A 20532-nucleotide genomic window follows, 5' to 3' on the forward strand; every position below is an offset into this window, starting at 1 on the left:
GTGGGGGGGCGGAGCTGTTGTTTTTTTTTGGTGTGTGGGGGGGGGGGGGGGGGGGGGGGGGGGGGGGGGTGCACACAGCTGACAGTCGCCTCGCAACGATGACAGCTAGACGGCTATAGTGACAGCGGTCCTCCAAATGTCTAAGCGTCAAACACGGGCCTTACATCTCGTCTCCACTAGCAGGTCATGAACTCATAAACACAGTTGTACAAAGTGGGAGCGTTCAAGGAAAAACAACCACAACAAACGGAAGATATAAAAAAAAATTAAAAAACACCTAGAATACCGTTTTTGCGGCTTCCGCCCACGTCCTCCCCTTCTTTTTCTTCTGCCTCTCCCTCATTGTTGATGTCTCTTCTGTGCAGAGAGTAGTGTTGTAATGTGTCTGTTCCAGTTGGAAGTGTTGGTTTAGTTACCGCGTAAGATCCACTCTCCGTCTGCCATGTTGGACTTACAGTAAAGAGTCACGTGACTCCGAGGGAAACGTCATCTTTACTGTATAAAGCTGTCATTGCAAAGTGTTCAAGTTTCCCCCGCATATGTTTATAAAGCTGTCAACTAGCAATTAACCGGCAACATAACCCGCATAACTCTTGGGGGAAAATACAGGAGGCAGTTCAAGATCACGTCCGTGTTTATTTTATAAGCAAAATGGGCTTTTTGCACGATTTACACAACTATGAAAAAAACAATAAGGCAGCTAATCAAGAGAGCATTGCAGGCTTTCTTCACATTGTTTGGCTCACAATTACATTGCCAAGAAACCGAAGCAACAATGCATCAAGCATACAGGATAAAGACCAGGGTGGCCCCCCAGTGGTTGGGGCCCTCAGTTACCACCTTCCAGTTTTTTTGACCAGATACATTTCAATACAATGTAAATGAAAATGTTATCAAATTGAAAATTAAAAAACTGTTAAAATAATTTAATATATCTCTGGTTTCAAATGATAACATTTCGGCTGTGCTAATGATGGAGACTGAGAGACACTTGATGGTTTTTAGGCAACTGTATATCTTTTGTTCTTGGTTAACTTGAATGCATGCTTACTAAAGTAATTCTTTCTCAAGAAAAAAGTTGTGAAATCAAGGCAGAAGACCCCCCCCCCCCCATTACTCCTTTGCACAACCTTGAACTAAGGTCAGCCCTGTACACAGTTGCCACATCAGGGGCTTGTCTGATCTGGACTTTCCAGCGGAAGATAGGCAGCAGAGGATGGTCTTTGTCTCCGAGAAGGAGAAGAGAAGCTCTGATGAGATCCTGATGTCAGAGTGGTGGACGAGGAGGATGACGGGATGGATGCTGCTTGTGGTGCCTGAAACCTGTAGACCATTAAAAAAAAAAAAACACAGATAAGGACTTATTTCAAATGCAGTATTAAAAAGAAAGCAACATTGATATTTTTGGGGAGATCGGTCAACAGAAATATAAAGTAAATGTATGAACTGAAGGGGGAAAACATGCAAAGATACAGACAGAGAGTGCCTCTATAACTGACACCACTAATGCATGCTCAAAACTATATTTCAATAACTAGGATAGACCCAACATAGGAGTATGATTACACTTCATGACAGTTCTTCACATAACTCTTCTACTGCAATGTGCAGTCTTGAACTGAGTTAACGCTCCTAAGCACGTATTCTGTTCTCATCCGTTCTCTCACCAGGATTGGGACTTCCTGATCCGTGACGATGCAGCGCTCCTCTCTCTAATGGGAACAGTTACCAGAAGGTCCCGCATCAGCCTGGGAGAGAAGACTCTCTCCAGGTGAGCGCCATTCAGGTTCAAGGCGAACATGGTCGGTGGAGACATGTCTAACTCCAACAGCATTATGTTCTCAGCCTGTCAGGACAGACACAAGTAAAGCTGTTATAATATAATAATTACATATGCAAACATATTATTTGAAATCCAGCCAGTTTTGGAGTGTTGGCTTTTATTTGTATAGTATTTTCATATTTTTTCAAACATCTTCACATCCTCCAGCTCTAAGAAGGAGCCTGTGAACATGAAATCAGGGTGCGTAAGCCCACATATTCACATCTCTTTCTCCGCTGTACTTTATGCCAACATGTCCGAGCTCTGACCTGGTATCTACATGGGGCCCCAGTTGCGGTGGAAACAGCCATCTGTGCATATTGGCTGATTGGCCTCTTGTATCCCACAGCAGAGAGAGGCCTTCTCTTGAACTGAGTGGGTACACTGAGAGAAAGACATGGGAAAAGACGGATTTTCATTCAGTTTTAATGCATGCATAGCGGTTAAGACTCAAGCTTCTGGAAGCTTCTCAAGAGCCCCATATATGGCCAACTGATCAGCTCCCACCGGAAGAAAAAACCATGTTAGATAGATAGATAGTTACTTTATTAATTATTATTACTGTTATCTGTGTTGTCTTCCAGTCAGCTCTCCAACTGTCTCAGGAAAGACAAATATGTGTGTCTGGTTTCCTTTTTATAAAGACATCTGTTTACCGGAAAGGCAGACTGCATACATTATCTATAGCATTTAGGGTCAGGTGGCTTTACAGCCCATCTGTGTACATTTTAAAAACTTCTGACTTTGGTGACTCCTAGTGGTTGCACCAAAATAGACACTGTGGCTGACACAATCCAAAGCAGAGTTGAAGTTGTTGCCCACTTTTTAAGAAGCAATTAAAACAAACACAATATACCTTACAGCTGCACTGCCTCATGGTCTATTTGGGAAACTGGCTATCTCTGCTGCTTCAGTGATGGATTCCACCCGGTAGGTCAGTTCTATGCCCTTTGTGATTCATTCACGATTTGTTTTGGAGGATTTTTATTAGTTTACTGTACCACTTTAAATGTTAAATGATGTTAAATGAAATCACTGACCTCTCCGATGGAATGACCGGCTGGAGTCTCCACTGATCCTCCTCACTGTCAAAGTGCAGCCTGTTCATGATCTTGTTCTTTTCCTCTGGAGGTATAAAGTTCTCAATCAGGAGATATCTGCAATGGGAAATAGAAGAACGTGTCAGCTGAGTTCACAGGAAGCATTACCATTAAAAGGTAAGGGAGAGTAGCTGCCACACGGGAGAGACCATACGTATAAAGCAGCAGGTAGGAGTGAGGCGGAAAATCCTAAGAAAGGTTTGTGGAGTGGATGCTCCAGATAGAAAAGAAATTAAGGATTAAAGTAAAAAAAAATGCACGGGAAGACTTGAAGAGAGGCATACGTGTGCCAGCAAGGGAAAGTCACTGCAGACATCACAATCTGATATACTGTGAAATACAAAGAGCTTTCCTTAGCGGCGACGGGCTTAATCAGCCTCGTGTGAACTTGTTTAGCAAGGGCTCGAATGTAACGGACATTCTTTTATATGTAAAAGTCCTGCAGTCCAGCTTTAAAACAACAACTAAATCAAACAGTTCATATACCTTACAGACCACAAAACGGTAGTATAAATATGTTCCTCCATTTATATTTAAAAAAACAACTTTTTTTTTTTATCCCTGGAAAATGGTGCAGTATACAAATATAAGGCATCTAATAATAGTAATCCTCTGCACAATAAACAAACTGCTTAACAATAAACATAAAGCCTTTACTTCCCTGTCTGGTTACAGTTTCTGATATTGCAAATAGACAAGAAAAACCTCCAATTAAGAATGTCACTTGATCATAACAATATTTAGATATACAGTAGCTGTAAGCTGAAAAGTCACGTGAAGTGTGTTGTTTGCAGACTTCTAATTAAAACATAAAACAAACAAAAATATATATGAATTTTAATATTGTCCTTTTCATCAAAATGAATATCTCCAATATCACAAACCATATTTCTGCAAATACAGTACAACACTACAACTATATGCTAATGCCACCTTGTCATGATTAAATATTAAGTTTAGTCAACTCTTCCTCTGTCTTTAAATGCATGTGTATGATGTAAATACAATGTAAAGCCACGTGACGATGATGATGATGATGATGATGATGATGATGATGATGATGATGATCAGTATATGAGCACGCTCTCGGATGTGACTACTCACTTGTACTTGAGTTCTCTGGTGAGTTCGGTCTGCGTCTGTTCGAGCTCCTGTCTGGTGATGATGTGTTCATCAAAGACATCTCTCACCTCGGCCTTCACCAACTGCAGTTTGGCATACAGCTGCAGAAATAGATGACTATTATTACTGGTGTTAGTTAAAGGTTCACTGGAGGAGATGCTGATATAAAAACACACACAATTTATGGCTTCAATCAGAAGGCTAAAGAAGTTAGAGCTCCGTCCAGAGAAACCCGGATTCACCAGCGTTACCTCTCCTGGCGACATCGGAAGCTTAACATCTCAAATTATGATTAATTAGTTTTGTGATAACAGCATTGGGTCGTCTTACCCTCTTCAGCTTTTTTGTCTTGTGGTCCACCTCCTGCTGCAGGGAGGAGAATGTCTCTCTCATTTCTAAGGTCTCCTCATCCTGCAGCATCATCTGCTGCTGCAGCTCTCTCTCTCCTCTTATCTGCAGATCACACAGAGCATTCAGCTCAGGTAAAGATGAACACAAGCATCACACCTCTAGTGCAATGAAGTATGTTTTATAAGAAGAAAAAACACACCAAATAGCATTATATATACGCAGTGTTGTTGTTGTTTAGATACCTGTTCTGCTATTTCTTGCCTCTTTAGCTCCAGTGTTTTCTGCTGTTCATTTGTGTGATCAATTATAGTCTTCCCTCCCACTAACAGTTTGCTCTCCATAGCCTGTGGACAAAGACATCAAATGAATTATTCATGTAAATTTCTTTTGTTCCACCCGTGTCTCGTTTATCACACACTACGATCTTCAAGCGTACCTTATATTTCTCAATGATCTTCTCCAAAGCGTCTTGATCCCACTGCATGTCCACCAAACTCTTCCTGTTTTCGTTCAGGTGCTTCAGCCTCTCACCGCTCCTCTGGCACGTCATGGACTTGGGGAAGTCACTTGCATCTTTCACACGGCGTCTCACCTCTGGTTCCTCCTCGAAAGCCTTCCACACCTCCGCATCCCTCTCCCCGAACATCTCCTCCTCCATGTCGGCTATGCTTTTGCTCAGTCTCTTGCTATTCCTCTTCCTCCTCCTCTCTTTTGCCAGCATCCCTCGCTCCTCCAGCTGGGCTTTCAAGCGCGCGATCTCCTCCTGGAACTCCCTCAGCAGGGCGTCTTTGGGATCCTCGTTGATCCGAGGTTTGTTCTTTATGTTCTTGGCCCTGTTGGCGTACCTCAGAGTGGCCAGGGATTCATCAAAGTTCTTGTGCGACGGCCCCACTGTTGCTATCATGACCGTCTTGGCGTTGCCACCCAGTGAGTCCTGGAGCAAGCGGGTCAGTTTGGAGTCCCTGTACGGGACGTGGGTGCTCTTCCCGTCCACCAGGGCGGATATCACGTTCCCCAGTGCCGAGAGGGACAGGTTGATTTTGGCTGCTTCCTTTAGCCTCAGCCCTTTTGCACCCGACTTGCTCTGGCGCTCGCTGCCGGCCAGGTCGACCATGTTCAGCTTCCCGACGCGGATGTGGTCCTCTCCGTCTGGCCCTGCTTCGCTGCACTCCACGGTGATGAGAAAGATGGCATGAGAGCGAGAGCTGCGTTCATTCATGTTGGTGAACCCCACTGACCTGGACTGGTTGCCTAGGTTCATCACATGTTCAATCTCAGTGGCATTCTTTGTGACCACTGAGGACAGGTCTTTCACGTAAACACCAAAGTCAGGGTTTTCTTTAAGCTCCAGTTTCCTGTTGTTATCTCTGCACAGCAGGTCTCTGATCTCCTCCTGGTAGATCTCGAGGTACGATGACCTCACCAGGTACTTCTGATTCTGAGTTCTGGATATTTGGGTGAAAATGTGCTGAAATGAATTCGGTATAACGCCTCTCATCTCCGGGTCGTTTGACACCCCTTGCATGGTGTGTGTTTTACCTGTCCCGGTTTGTCCGTACGCGAATATAGTCCCGTTGAAGCCCTGCAGGACGGAGTCCACGAGGGGTCTCACGGCGTCATCGTAGATGTCGCCCTGTTTTGAATCCCAGCCGTACACGGAATCAAACGTGAACACTTTCATCGGCTCATCAGGTGGTGCCTTCGGCTTCTTGAGGGTGATCTGCCCCAGTCTGTCATCAATGTGCATGATGTTTTCACAGTCCGCCGTCTCCTCTCTCCTGCTGAATGGCCGGCAGCGGACCACCACCCTGACCGCCTCGCAATGTTTGGCTTTAGGCATTTTGGTCAATAATAAAACAAAAAAAAAAAAAAAGTGTCGTCACCAAGCTTAAAAAGCTATTTTTCTCGGGCGGGGTCCTGCGATGCTCCTTCTCCGTTCAGGTGCTTTAATGTCCTGCGGTCAGACACACCCCACGTGGGCCGCTCTCATCATCCCGATGAACTCGCAGCATCTTTTCCGAAAAGAAGCGATGTCACCACATACTTCAAAAAGGATGCTGCATGCTGAGGAAAAAAGAAAACACACCCTGCCGTCCCGACCCAGCCCACACAGACTCCCAGCTGTACACACCCTGCTCTGCGGACAATGGAAATCAGACATGTGACCTGCGCAACGAATTGGATTGGAGCAAAAATCACCCCGTGGTACGCAGCCATGGTCTCATTCTGTATTGATGACAAATTACCCTCCACCTGAGACTTGAACGCACCTTAACAACAAAAAAGCAGGTTTGATTCAATAACAATTTTTTATTTAGGCTTCACATTTACAACATTGTTCAAACGAGGCCAGAACGTCTTTAATGTACAAAAAAAACAAAAGCCAGCCGCTGAACCACACTGGTAGACATTCATTAATAATGGAGATTTTATTTGCCAGTTGGGAGATATTTTAATTCTCTTTACATCTGCAATGTGTGAATAATTAGCCTCCATCTGCTTCTCAATCTATACATTACCATCAAGAAAATCAATAATGTTAAAGTACAAAAGAAACATCCAATTTTGCTGACACAACACACTTAGTCGCCACTTTATTAGGTGCACCAGCTAAAACCATTGATACAACACTCAGGACTGCTGTATTAGACTGCATTAGTGTTACCCAGGTGTACCTCATAAACTGGCAACATAAGTGTATTTATTAGGTTTGCCCCCCCCACTCGTGATATAAATGTCAGGCACATTCTAGTGGCAGACTGCAGATCTATTAAGCGCTACTGGCACACACGGTGAGTCATTCACTTGTGAAATTTCTTGCTAGAATCCTTTGCGTGATCGAGAAGGAGCTGGCACGGCGTGAACTGATTCCCGTAGACCGCTTCGAATTGCCTCATCTTCTCCACCAGCTTGTCGGCACCAAAGGAGTCCACGAAACGGAAAGGTCCTGGAAGTGGTGAGACGCCATGTTAGAAATATTATCACAGGGTGCATGTTGAATGAGTAATAGGGATATTGCTCTGGAATCGTTTTCATTTCTTAGTGAAAAGCTATTCTGTGAACACACAGAATAGCTGTAACTTGTTAAATCCTAGTTTCTTTTTAAATTCACATAAAACACAGGACAAACTGACACCTAATGCTCTTTTCATTGACAGAGGATGCAGCTCATAAGACTACGGTTGAACTCTGACCTCCGAGACAGGGGGGGAATCCCAGCCCAAACACAGCCCCGATGTCTCCTTCCAACGGGTTGATCAAAATGCCCTCCTGCAAACACAGCACGGCCTCGTTGACAAATCGGGAAACGAGCCTGTACTGCACATCAGAGTCTGATGACCTGTAAAAAGATCCACAAGTAAGAACAGAGTAAATACGTTTGAATGTAACATAATATCATGGCTCAATAGGTTTGTATTCCTGGTAAAGTAACTCAACACCATGTACTTTTATACTTGCAGTGATAACGGTCATTGTACAAAAGACACGGTGCATAGTGCGTCTTAAATCTCTGCCTCTGCAAGTGCTCAACATTAACGTACACAGCAGGGTTTGGTGTCATCCTGAATTTCTCAAGGATATCGCCAATTTCTGGGTTCACTTCTTTGGTCTTGAGTCCTGGCTGATAGACGTAGCAACCCTTTCCAGATTTGCGACCTTAAGGATAAAAAAAAAAAAAAAAAAAGAAGCAAGGATTTATAATAAAAGCATTTTATTCAACCAATACTGGGCACAATGCTTCAATGTGACCGCCCATACCTTTGAATCCCAGGTCCACCATGGTCTTCAGAACCTCCACATTTCCACCACCAAAGCGGGAGCCGAAAGCTTTGCCGAGGTCCTCGGCTACATGGGCGGCAACGTCAATACCGACTTCATCAGCCAATGTGGCTGCACCCACGGGGAACCCAAAGCTGGTGGTGAGTGCATCCAACTTCTTGGGGTCAACTCCTTCCTGTAAATGGATATATTAATCATATGTATAAGAGCTGTAGCAAAAGGATGAATATGCTTTTTTTTTTTCAAATGAGCTGAACATATTCGGTCCTAAATCCTACTACAACAGCACAGAACTATTCACAGCTGTAGTAATTCTACTAACCTGAAGTACTCGCACTGCTTCAGCCAACATGGGAGCCAGACACCTTGTCGTATAGAACCCAGGTCCATCCTGCAAAGACGTTTGTAAAATATATAATTAAAGTCCGACAATGTTATGAATCCATGATTGATATTTTGCTGAATCACCTTCAACCACTTTTACAACTTGCTGGCATCTTTTTTTTAAGTTTTAAAGTATTTATTCGTTAGTAACTACACAGGGAAAGACGTCTCACCCCGACAACGATGATGACTTTGCCCTGCTTCAGGCCGACCGCCACAGCGGAGGCTGTAGTGTCCTTTGACGTCTGATCCGTGGTTATAATTTCCAGGAGCTGCATCTTGTCCACTGGAGAGAAGTAGTGCATCCCAATCACCTGCGGATACACAGAACATATTCAGGAACATCGTTTTTATTTATTTATTCAGAAGCACTTTGAAACTACAGGTCCAAACCTTGTCTGGTCTCTTGCTGGCAGCAGCGATATCCTTGATGGGCAGAGCAGATGTGTTGGTGGCAAATATGCAGTGAGGGGAAACCACCTGCAGACAGACGTCTGTTAGATTGCAGCTCAAAGTCACAACAATACTGTCCTGGATGTAATGCTGCAGATGTTAAAACCACGGACAGATCTTTAAAACTAAGGAAGTCCAATCTTTGTGCAGCACACTTACAGCCTCCACCTCCTTCAGGACCGCATGCTTGATGTTAATGTCTTCAAACACAGCTTCAATGACCATGTCAGCCTTTTCAAAGCCGCTGTAATCCAGCTGGCCAGTCAAGCTGGACAGAATGGAGTCCCTCTCAAATGACGTGATGTTCCTCTTTTTGGTCTTGTCATTGAGCCTTGTTTAGAATAAAGACACACATGTTAGGTCCCAACGCATTTGCGCTACACAATTTACAACTACTTTAAATTCATTGCTGATTTGAAAGGTTATTCTGTTGTTCGACTCGAACTACAGCGACACAAATTTACAATCAGGATGTGAATTGAATACTTAAAAAAGGGACAGTTCACCCCACACTCTAGATTGATAAATGGCACTAAAGGTAAGAGGAGAAATTTTGGGGTGGTGTGTCCCTTTAGCCTGCTGTAAAGAAAAACATACTCAATGAAACAGGTAATAATTAAACAACAACCCACCCTTTGTAAACCTGCTGTTCTCCCCTGGCTAGTCCAGACACAGTGGTGTCCTTCAGGACTATGTGCACACCTTTGTCCACAGTCACCTGGGCAACACCCGCTCCCATCAGACCTGCTCCCAAGATGGCCAGAGTCCTGGTGGTGAACAACAAAAACAAACATGCATCTACCGCCTGAAAAAAAGCTTTAAACTTCCTTTACACCAAAACAAAGCCTCGGGATAGACTTCTGCTTGCAATCAGTGTAAACAAGAGTATACACCCCGTCCCTCGTGTTCATTGCCTGGTATTTGTTTCAGTCTGTGTGCAAAAGCGATATTCACTCACTTCACTTCTCTTTGAGGAGTTCCGTAGCGGTTCTTCTTGCACGCAACTTGCCCGTGGTAGAGACCAATCAGGGCTTCCGATTCTGAGGTTTTCGCCAACTGACCAAAATTCTGTGACGAATATAAAAATTGGTGACGTTCACTTCTACAATGTATTACTGTAAATACTATATTTGACAATGATGTAGGCCAACAAACCTTACCTGAGACTCAGCCAAGTATCCAGCATCTGGGCCTTGTTCTACTCCAGCCTTTACAGACTGAGAAGGGAAAAAAGTCATGTTAAATATGACACCAACTTTCTAAAAATAGAGAAGGCAAAAGAGACTGGTAGCTTAAAACAAGATATTTCAAAACAATAAAAAAAAAAATAATGTTTTCATGTATTTTTCCCAGAGAGAGTTTTTACTTACTTCGATTATTTTCAGAGGAGCTGGATAAAGCCCCTTGCTCTGCTTCATAACTTTACCATGGACCGTTTTGTAAATCTGATTCCGGACAAACTCAAAGCTCATAACGTAGTCTTGAATTTCTGTGGAGAAAGAACATCAACTCTTGAGTGTAGTGTTGATATTTGTGAACTTACACGACTACAGAGGAGTCAAAAGCTGAATAAATGCAGTGAAACTTACTCGCCATTCTGCCTTTCTCTTTGCGGACAGGGATCTTCTTATTGACTATCCCTCTGGCATATTCAATGGAAACCTCCTCAAGGTAGTCTATCGTTCTTTCCTCTGGACTCTTCAGCCCAGGTCCTGTAAAACAAGTAGAAATAGCAAGAAGAATCACGACGAGATCAATCGTAATTTATTCTAGCCTAAAGATCGACGGACACGCAGTAAAATACATCAAGTGGTGAATTACTCACTAAAGATTAATCTCTACAGGTTGATATATTTGAAAACTACCCATTTGAAGCAGTTCAATGTAATCTAATTACATGCGAGTCGAGATAGCTTACCTAGGGGGTCTACAAGTTGGTCGACGAGCCCCATCTTCTTGGCTTTATCTGCTCGAATGTTTCTGCCTGTCAGCATCATGTCGAAGGCACTGGGTAGACCGACCTACAGGTAATAAAAGAAAACACGTGTGAACTGGTGTATCATTGTTGTCATGTTTTGGACCGAGGTTAGTCATAATCCTACGCTTTGAAGGACAGGCTTGCTGAATACCAGACATGATGGGCAGAGGGAAATAATCGGTTTGCGGGATCTCCAAGGTCCACGTAAACATCTTAAACCAATTATGAGCATTAACCAGATTATTTGGCTTCACAGCGTCACCATTTCAGGTCTTGTCCTGACACAAGACACTACGTTACAACTACTATAGGACACTTTCACACATTATGATCTGCATCATACTGCATGGTTCTTGTACTTTAAAGGGAGACACCCCAGGGAAATTTATGTAGGTCTTTATTCTACTACTTTGTCTATTTGCGTCTGTAGATTTCTCCTAAATTCACCAAGAGTTAGTGTTAAATAATCCCATATTTAAACATACATTTTCAGAAAACTTGTCACACAAAAAAATGATCTTACGGTAAATACTCAACTGGGGACGTTTCATGGTGACATATTATTAGTTACATAAAGTCAAGTGATTCAAACAGGAAAGTTGGGGAGTGTAACTCCAGCACTAACCATTTTGGGGAGTCTCTGAGTACCACCGGCTCCAGGTAGAAGACCCAGCATCACTTCAGGAGTACCAAGGACTGTTTTCTTACTTTTTGTTGCAATTCTGTACTGGCAGGCGATGGCAAACTAAAATACAAAAAAAAGAGCCCATTAGATAAGATCAATCATCCTAGTCAAATATTTTCAATATAGTCAAACATATAGTTGGTTGCGGAAATCATTTGTAATAACCTCCAAGCCTCCTCCTAAGCAAGCGCCGTTAATGGCAGCAACAATGGGCTTCGGTGACTTTTCAATCCGCTCAAACATCTTCTGCCCTTCCTGTGACAGTGTGGTGACCTCTTCTGCATTCTTACACGCCTGGATCATACTGTAACAGATGTTCAGCACGTCAAAAGAAAATACAAGGCATGGAAAATATAAGAAAAGATCTTAATGCAAAATATAAGTCGTAGGTAGACAAAAACGTGCAATTTACATAGTAAATCGATTACAAGAAATAACAGAAGAAGTAAATGTAATAGGCAGTGGATTTAATGAGATTTATCTTACTTGATATCAGCTCCTGCTATGAAGCATCCCAGCTTTGAAGAGATGAGGACAGCACTTTTAACAGCATCGTTGGCCCACACTTCATCCATCACTTCTGCCATCTCCCTTTGCATTTGGATCGACAGTGTGTTAACCTGGAGAAGGAGAGAAGACCATTAGGTTCACATACTTCACAGAGGCACCATTCAGAGGTGTACACCATCACATTTATGTTTAACGAGCAGCACACCTTGGAGTTTGGGTCGTTCATCCGTACGACGGCAACGTCGCCCTTGACTTCATAGTTCACATGGGTTCGAGCTAAAAATAGATAAAGGAAAATAGTGTACAGTGAGAAAATAATTGTCAGTAGACAGGGTGACCTATTTTTACCCATATACTATAAAAATGTGATTTTAGTTTTTTTTAATTACCTAGCATTGCAGGAGCTACTGAGAAGGTCCGACAAGTACCACCTGTTTAAAAGCGAAAAAACAGAAACAAAACATTATTACATGTGTGTAACATACTTCAGACATCATCCAACCTCCTGCACATCTCCTAGCTGATTCACCCTCATGGTAATATTAACACAACAAAAACATATTGAGCCCTAAATACAACCTGTCCTCCTACAACATACATATGAAATATATGTATATTCACATAATATTGGCATGACCCCAGACTGTCTCGGCCATGCTGTGTAACCCAGTGGAAGAAATGACCCTTCACCTACATTCTCCGCCTTCCATTCAGAGACAGTACAGCCATCACAATGGCGTATCAATGGCACAAGTTTACATATCCCTGTCTAAACTGTCTCGACAGGCTTCTTCAAGTCAAAAGTGGAAGCAAACAGTCCGATTTAAAACTTTAATTATAAATCAAGGACTCTGTAGCAGCCAGCTAACGTTAGCTAGCACAAACGGTGATACGTTTACGCTTAAAGTTAGCTCGCTAAAACATAAAAGTTTCACTTAATATTTTTGGTTAATCTTTCATAGAGTTATATGTTTGCTGAAAAAAACCCCAAAACGATCATGTTGTGTGAACGAATCACCATTCAGCTCTGGAGCTAGTTTAACAAGCTAATTACCAACCTAAGACACACAGCAAATCACGTTTTTAGTATCGTTCTCCACGTTAGTTTTCGTTAATGTTTAAACACTATATACTTTTAGTTTATACCTGTGAAGAGAGCGTATCTCCTTGATGGGAATCTGGAAAGTGCACCAAGGGCTCGAACACCAGCCATGTTGGAAGCGGAGGTCAGTCAGCAGTGGTGTGAAGCTAGCTTAGCTTGCTGTCAAAGTAAAGCAAGATAGGCGAATTTGTACCACTACCGGAAACCGGATCAGTCAGCTCAGCAGCTGATTGGCGTTCAGTGAAAATAGCTGCATCCCATTGGCTCACTCTGAGGAACTCGCAGCTCATTGGTCGTTTCAGAACTAAGTAACGCCTCCTACTCCGCCACTTCCCAAGATACCTGAAGGAAGACGAATGGAAATTATTTATTTGAAATTTCACCTTGTCATTCAAATTATTTTAGGAAAAATATGCAGAAAAAATACAAATGTGTGCATGTGGCAAACCAGAAATGTAAAAAAATATTATTAGACTTAAATGAAAGCAATAGCAGCATACTGCCACAAGGCGGAGGTAGAAAACAGTTAAACTGTAAAATAACTGTTTGTTCTTGTAAGTTTGCAGATTTTGAAAGCCACACATTTTAGAAAGATGTTTGTTTTTCTTTTAACTTAACATATCTTTAACATATCTTGACACCTCCCTGTCCTAACCCCTAACTATCCATCAGTTTACGAGAGACAGGGAGTGATTACTGACAGTGGCAGACCATCTTATTACAAAACAACAACAAAACTGTAAAGATATTTAAAATGTAGGGCTATCAGCAATATCTCGTTTTAATTATCTTATGTAATATTTAATAATAATTACGTGTTTACCTCTGGGTGTGTTGAACTGTTGTTTACTGTAAGTTATGTTCCAGAACATTTAACCATAAAGCGCAAGGAAAAAGTTGTATTTTAAATATGTGTTGTTAGGTTTGTATAAAATGAATCTTCTGTTTTAGTTTTTTGACCTGCAAGTTGTTTCTCACAGATATAGATATTTATTCAGCAGGTCTCTGCAGCCACACAGTTGAGATTCCAGACATTTTCCTTTACATACAAAATTAAGCAAAAGGCAAATACAAGCAGACTGACTGCACAACATTTTTAAAAATAGGAAGATCATTGTATCACAAACCCATGAGTGTACTCCAAAAAATCCATTTCTAATAATTTGGCCTTTTCATGATTCAGATATCTAGGTGTTGTTACCAAAGAGACACTTCTCCTCTAAAACTCAGCTTGATCCCCAAAGAGGTTATCCAATATTTCCCAAAAACAGAAAAAGATATATAGAATGTCTAAAAAATGTGAAAGTTCCTTCCTGATCCCTCCATCGAATACAATACAAAGGTGACACCCTGTGTACAAAGTGGTGAACTACATTACATTGACCTCTCTTTGGGATATCTTTGAGTGTCCCAGAAGATTACTCCAGGTTTAAGGATGGACAAGGATAACTATAGATTGATGATAAAGCTTCAGTCTGGTTAGTCAGCAACACTTTGCATTATTTAGCTTTTTTTTTTTTCCTCAAAAGCTTATGAAACTATCTGCTAAATTAACACATCTCACTGTTGCCTCACACAAAAACATTAACGGAAAATGAAACAGCAAAAAACAAACAAAAAAGGAAAATAACTAAATCCACTTCAATTTATGACTATGAACTACTCTCTGGTACCTCAGATGTTATTACCTCAAATAACAGGAACTGATCATTTTCTTGATATGGTGTTTCTTCTCCAATACTTTACAGTTTCTAACCTGGAAATTAAAATAGCAGGTCATTACATTTTATTATAGACGTGCACGCCCCAAGGTTAATGGTCAAGTTGTCTCCTTGACCGAATAGTGCTCGCATGGTGGTGGAGGAAGGACTGAGACACTACTTAAAAAAAGTAGTAGAAAGTGTGATATTAGTGTTATATTATCAGATTATGCCTAATATTTTATAAGATAACTAAAGCACAAGTCCCTCAAAATTGTACTAAAGTACAGTACTTGATCTCAGTACTAGTTACTCTCCAACTTGTAAGCTACTTTAAATATAAACCCACCGAAGCACAATTCTGTTACATTTACAATACTATTCCTAGTATTTCGGAAATTTACAATTTCAGCTACTTGTACTGAGTATTTCCATTTCATGGTATTTTATACTTCTACTAGAGTACTTTTTGGAGTATTGTAAGTATTTGTTACTCGACTACATGTATTTGATAGCATTAGTTAATTTGTATAATCATTTATTAATAGGCTACAAAATATATAATTAACCAATGAATTATGACTTTTACCAGCTGCAGCATGTACACATTGATGCATCAATAATTATAATTCAATAATATGATATATATTATTCTGAAATGGCCCCTTTTATATAATGAGGTACTTTTACTAATTGTGTGCTTTTGAATGCAGGATTCATACTTTTAGCAAAGTATTTTTTACACTGTAGTATTATACTTTGAAAAGATTACTTCTTTCACCACTGTTGTTTGTTTGTTGTTGGTTAAAAAATCTTCGCACTACTGTTTAGTTAGTTAATTTAAACTTTGCACTAGTTAATTTAACTTTGCACTACCGTTTATTTAGTTAATTTAAACTTTGCACTACTGTTTATTTAGTTCATTTAAACTTTGCACTACTGTTTAGTTAGTTAATTTAAACTTTGATCTACTGTTTAGTTAGTTAATTTAAACTTTGCACTACCGTTTAGATAGTTAATTTAAACTTTGCTCTACTGTTTAGTTAGTTAATTTAAACTTTGCACTACCGTTTAGATAGTTAATTTAAACTTTGCTCTACTGTTTAGTTAGTTAATTTAATATTATTCTATTTCATTGTATGTATTGTGCATTTTTTACTTTTAATATTTTTTACTCTGTTATTTTTATTGTATATATTGTGTATTTTTATACTCAATCTTTTTTTATTTTTACTCTGTTACTTTGATTGCTTATAATGCTGCTGTAGCGAACAAATCTCTCCTTGCCGGATTAATAAAGTATCTATCTATCTATCTATCTATCTATCTATCTATCTATCTATCTATCTATCTATCACTCTTATTTAATGCACAATTATTGCACTTAAATGTGTCGCATGTCTGACTTTTGACAGGAGCATGTACACAAGTGAAGTCAGCGCCAGTCTATTGAGTAGGGCGGGACCATTTATCGCTAACATGAAACGAGCCAATCAGAGGTCAGATCTTCACATAGCAACACCAATCAGCGAAGAGGAATCGTCTGGTTGCGAAGGTAGTGTCGGTGTACTGGAAGAAGCAAGTGTTTCCTTTGGGCTTGCTTGCTGCTGGGTTTAGCAGCCACATTCTGCCCATATATTGGTTAAATGTGGCGCCTCAGTAACAGGCGTTTAACTCTCTTTACTTGCTAATTAATTTGTTGCAAATTATTATTGCAAAGTAGTGAACGTAACCTTGTCTGAGACGCATATCTTTGAACATAACTGGAGCAGGAAATTACGATGCCATCCCCGATGGAGGGATCTTCCAGAGAAGGTGACCTCTTTACTGTGAAACACGAGCTGAAAAATGGTAAGTTATCTGCGAGCTAAACTTTTTGATGAGGTCGTTAATGTATCTGTCGGGCGACACGTGCACCCGCAGGAATATTGTTAACGCTAGCTGGCTAGCTTGTAAGAGAGGCAACTGTCACTGTCAACGGGCATTTATAGTGAGTAACGTTAACGCTACTCAAGAAAGGCTAACGTTAGCCGACTGTCCTTATTACTCGTTAGGCTAACGTACTGCTATCTCACGCAAACTGACGTCACCTAAACGTTTTACTTATGTTAGCTAAGCTAACTGCCAAAACCCAAGTAACCTACATAACATTAGCTAAAGCTAACTTAATTGTTGACGTGTAACTCTGCTATAAAGCATGTCATCATGCCAGTTTATGCCACTGTGAACGCCTTTACTTAACGTTAATTACTAACGTTAATATTAGTTGGCTTTTGGCAGTTTTTTTGCCTGGTCTGTTAGCAGTCACAGCTAACTTCTCCTCAGCCAACGAAGAGCAGTCAGCTGCAGTGCTGTCAAGTCTGCAGAGTAAATGTTAGCTTGGTTTCATTCTGCAAATCATAAGAGGGCAGAGGTGCACATCAACCAAGGCAGTTTTGCTTCTCGAAATGATGGTAGATAGATTTATTTCTTCAACACCATGCTCCAGGTAAACATGTGACAGCTGTGCTGAATCCTACTGGCTTTTATTTTGGCATCTCAAAACATGTGTCTTAAGTGAATCAACAGGAAGTTATATTACATTTCCTAACTAGTTATGAGTGAAGGTGGTTGTTTTGACTGCAGAGGGCTGCTGAATTAAGTTGCTTTATAATGACACAGTGCTGCTGTTCAGGCTGCAACATGACTATGCTGCACCCCCACTCACTGTCCTGCCCTAAATATGCAGTCAGTCTAGTTGTTACTCGTTTTTTTCTCGTTTCTTTACAAATTACACAGCATACATAGCTGCTGGATCAACTTAACCCTGCTTTGGTGTACCCTGCTCTCATTTGACTTACCTGTGACAATACAGCAAGTTAAAAAAGATAGCTACTAAGCCCATTCATTTATCGTAATCTTCCGGCTACATATCATAGGATTTTTGATTGGAAAAATATATGACAGGGGACATAATTGTATGGTTTGATTAATCATAGTTGTGTTGATGCTTTTGCACAATACAAATATATTGAGTTGCCTTTTAGATGTTGGGTTTTTTAAGTTCAATCACACAAACCAAAATACATTATTCAAGGTAAGCTTTTTATTTTGAGGTGTCATTTCTATTCTGTAGACTGAAGAGACACCTCTTGTCCAACAGTAAGGAAATCATCTGGTTGGACACCTCTGTCGGTCTATTAATAAATACCAAAATCAAACTTGTACTTGGCAGATGAGCTTGACAAGTGTGTTATGCAACCTAAACCCTTGACCTCAGATCTGAAGGACAGTGTTGTTGTTGTTTTGAAATGATACAGTATGAACACAAAGTGTCTAATGGTTGCAGCATTTCTTCTCGTGCATAACGGGAGAAGCAGCGGAAAAGGATTAAATCAGCCGCTTTAATTGCTCAGTAGCCTATTTTCACAGCGTGAGACAGAATGGATGTGTTCACTACAAAGGACATGCATGTCTGAGAGCGTGCTATGCTCAGTCATCCGTACGAGGAAACCATGATTTAGAAAGATGCCAGGAGTCACTCGCAGTGTGTGCTGACTTTGCTGTAGATCGCTGATGGAAGATAATTACAATTTTTTTAGTCGTTAATGTTGCAAGTTTGCCTGCAGTTGCATGGAAGATGATCACATACTGTTTTTTAGATCTTTGTTTACATGAAGGAAGTTTACTGATTATGCACGGGGTTGTCTCTGCAGCATTTGCATATTTTTACAGTTAAACAAATTCACCTGTGCAACATACTCAGTCTGTTACTGTTGGCTATGCATTTATTCTACCACCACTCAGACTTTCCTAACTTGTCCCGTGTTTTAAATCGCTGATCCTCCAGTTTAAAGCTCACCTCTGCAACCTTTTTGCTTTGCAGAGTTTGACTTCATTTGCCTCAAAGCGTCATGGCTGAGAGTCTCTTTGTATCAAAAGGAAATAGAAGAATACATTATTTATAGCACGGGCACCGGTTACAAAACAAAAAGTACAGTACAGGACTGTAAGGTGATTTAACGGGCCTATTGGTGTCCAGCTTTTGGCAACAACGGCTTAAAACAGCTGATCCGTTTCGAATGTATTTACAACTTGGCTGTGTCACAGTATTCAATAGACTTTCGTCACTGATTGTGACCAGAGGCTGGCTGTAACAGCTGTATACTGTAGAGGACCAGGACTAGAGGTGGTCTAAAGACTTCAGTATTGTTTATGAATCCGACCCTTCACTTATAATCCAATCTGCGTTGACTACTTGTACCTACTCATATCTTTAATGTTTTGGTTTAGTGAATGCTAAAATACTTAATATGGAAATATTTCTTTATTATTCTTTGCTTGCAACTACTCATTAATATTGTGTAATTTTGTACAGATGTGAATATGTCCCCTCTCACATAATTTTCTGTGAGGGAATAACCCAATAATGAATCCATCTACAGTGACATACTGTAACATTATGTTTGTTATTTAATGTTCTTTTGTATCGTATCCTTCTTTTTTTCATATGAATTGAGTGGTTCATCTCATTATCTTGTAATATTTTGTTTCTCCTCTGACTTCAGCCAACCTGACAGGCCACGTAGAGAGGGTGGGCATTGAAAACTTTGAGCTATTAAAGGTCCTCGGGACAGGAGGTGAGTGAATATTTTAGCTTTAGTCCCTCTCTGTGTTTACCAGAACGTCACATTTAGTTGATAATTTGCATGCCAGTCTGGCATCCAGTATTGTGTGTGTTTTAATGGTCTGTCCTTGTTTATTTGAACCACCAGCATATGGCAAGGTGTTCCTGGTGAGGAAAGTGAGTGGTCATGATGCTGGGAAGCTGTATGCCATGAAGGTTTTGAAGAAGGCCACCATTGTACAAAAGGCAAAGACTGCCGAACACACACGGACCGAGCGGCAAGTCCTGGAGCACATTCGCCAGTCGCCATTCCTCGTCACACTTCACTACGCCTTCCAGACAGATACCAAGCTGCACCTCATTCTCGGTGAGGATGTTTTATAGGAAACTGCCTTCTGTGCTATGCTTGTACAGGAAAAATTAAAAGACTGATTGTCTTTCACCCAAAATGGGTTTTCACCAGCTGAATGAATTTGTAAACTGAATTTCAAAAGAAGTATTTGCACTTCCCTGTAAAATAATTAACCCGCATATTATTTTGGATGAAACGTGACATGCATGATATCCTTTGTTGTAGATTATGTAAATGGCGGGGAGCTCTTCACACATTTGGTGCAAAATGTGCGATTTAAGGAGCTAGAAGTTGCTTTGTACAGTGGAGAGATTGTGTCGGCGCTAGAACATCTACACAAGGTAACCCCCAGATTCAACACATCCAACACGTCATCTATTGATGTGCACATGCTTTGTGTTTCACTGCCCCGCTGTCGCTTTCTGTTTGCAGCTTGGGATTGTCTACCGGGACCTGAAACTTGAGAATGTTCTGCTGGATTCAAGCGGTCATATAGTTCTCACAGACTTTGGCCTCAGTAAAGAATTTGATCAGGTACTGTGTGTGTGTGTGTGTGTGTGTGTGTGTGTGTGTGTGTGTGTGTGTGT

The 20532-nt window shown here is 41.0% G+C and overlaps 4 protein-coding genes across 5 annotated transcripts in view; 1 reads left to right on the forward strand and 3 right to left on the reverse strand.

Annotated features, from left to right (window-relative positions):
* Positions 1–541, reverse strand: part of asxl2 (ASXL transcriptional regulator 2) — an 11899-nt gene extending 11358 nt beyond the window's left edge. For both annotated transcript variants that reach the window (XM_031847304.1, XM_031847301.1), the window contains exon 1: positions 287–541. In XM_031847304.1, the coding sequence (XP_031703164.1) occupies positions 287–343 (57 nt within the window). In that variant the 5' untranslated portion in view covers positions 344–541. The remainder of the gene's footprint in view (positions 1–286) is intronic.
* Positions 542–616: 75 nt separating this feature from the next.
* Positions 617–6547, reverse strand: LOC116383466 (kinesin-like protein KIF3B). The gene is made up of 8 exons (XM_031847349.1): positions 4832–6547; positions 4638–4739; positions 4375–4497; positions 4027–4145; positions 2863–2979; positions 2092–2206; positions 1668–1846; positions 617–1323 (listed from the first exon to the last, which is right to left on the reverse strand). Exons 1-8 carry the CDS (start codon positions 6233–6235, stop codon positions 1167–1169), a joined length of 2316 nt encoding a protein of 771 aa, XP_031703209.1. The 5' UTR covers positions 6236–6547; the 3' UTR covers positions 617–1166.
* A 138-nt stretch (positions 6548–6685) lies between these two features.
* On the reverse strand, positions 6686–13443 carry hadhab (hydroxyacyl-CoA dehydrogenase trifunctional multienzyme complex subunit alpha b). The gene is made up of 20 exons (XM_031847350.1): positions 13332–13443; positions 12575–12616; positions 12391–12461; positions 12162–12295; positions 11841–11979; positions 11616–11735; positions 10931–11033; positions 10602–10724; positions 10383–10501; positions 10173–10229; positions 9971–10080; positions 9645–9779; positions 9172–9343; positions 8953–9039; positions 8733–8873; positions 8498–8566; positions 8155–8350; positions 7938–8052; positions 7590–7735; positions 6686–7342 (listed from the first exon to the last, which is right to left on the reverse strand). The coding sequence occupies exons 1-20, from the start codon at positions 13396–13398 to the stop codon at positions 7197–7199; spliced, it is 2292 nt and encodes a 763-aa protein (XP_031703210.1). The 5' UTR covers positions 13399–13443; the 3' UTR covers positions 6686–7196.
* A 3112-nt stretch (positions 13444–16555) lies between these two features.
* The window catches only part of rps6ka5 (ribosomal protein S6 kinase, polypeptide 5), an 18485-nt gene continuing 14508 nt past the window's right edge, over positions 16556–20532 (forward strand). The window contains exons 1-5 of the mRNA XM_031847580.1: positions 16556–16838; positions 19535–19606; positions 19742–19960; positions 20171–20286; positions 20378–20479. Of these exons, the coding sequence (XP_031703440.1) occupies positions 16769–16838; positions 19535–19606; positions 19742–19960; positions 20171–20286; positions 20378–20479 (579 nt within the window). The 5' untranslated portion in view covers positions 16556–16768. The remainder of the gene's footprint in view (positions 16839–19534; positions 19607–19741; positions 19961–20170; positions 20287–20377; positions 20480–20532) is intronic.

This window comes from Anarrhichthys ocellatus, unplaced genomic scaffold (genome assembly GCF_004355925.1).
Source record: "Anarrhichthys ocellatus isolate YVR2014 unplaced genomic scaffold, GSC_Weel_1.0 scaffold7, whole genome shotgun sequence".
NCBI classification, from domain to species: domain Eukaryota; kingdom Metazoa; phylum Chordata; class Actinopteri; order Perciformes; family Anarhichadidae; genus Anarrhichthys; species Anarrhichthys ocellatus.

Coding starts and splice junctions, on each gene's coding strand:
- LOC116383466 (XM_031847349.1), bottom strand. CDS start 6,235: ATGCCTAAAGCCAAACATTGCGAGGCGGTCAGGGTGGTGGTCCGCTGC. Junction 2,207..2,862: donor CCGGTCATTCCATCGGAGAG/GTCAGTGATTTC, acceptor TCTTTCTCTCAG/TGTACCCACTCAGTTCAAGA. Junction 1,847..2,091: donor GGGCCCCATGTAGATACCAG/GTCAGAGCTCGG, acceptor CTGTCCTGACAG/GCTGAGAACATAATGCTGTT.
- hadhab (XM_031847350.1), bottom strand. CDS start 13,398: ATGGCTGGTGTTCGAGCCCTTGGTGCACTTTCCAGATTCCCATCAAGG. Junction 9,344..9,644: donor GAACAGCAGGTTTACAAAGG/GTGGGTTGTTGT, acceptor ATTCTAAACAAG/GCTCAATGACAAGACCAAAA. Junction 7,343..7,589: donor ATTCCCCCCCTGTCTCGGAG/GTCAGAGTTCAA, acceptor CACCACTTCCAG/GACCTTTCCGTTTCGTGGAC.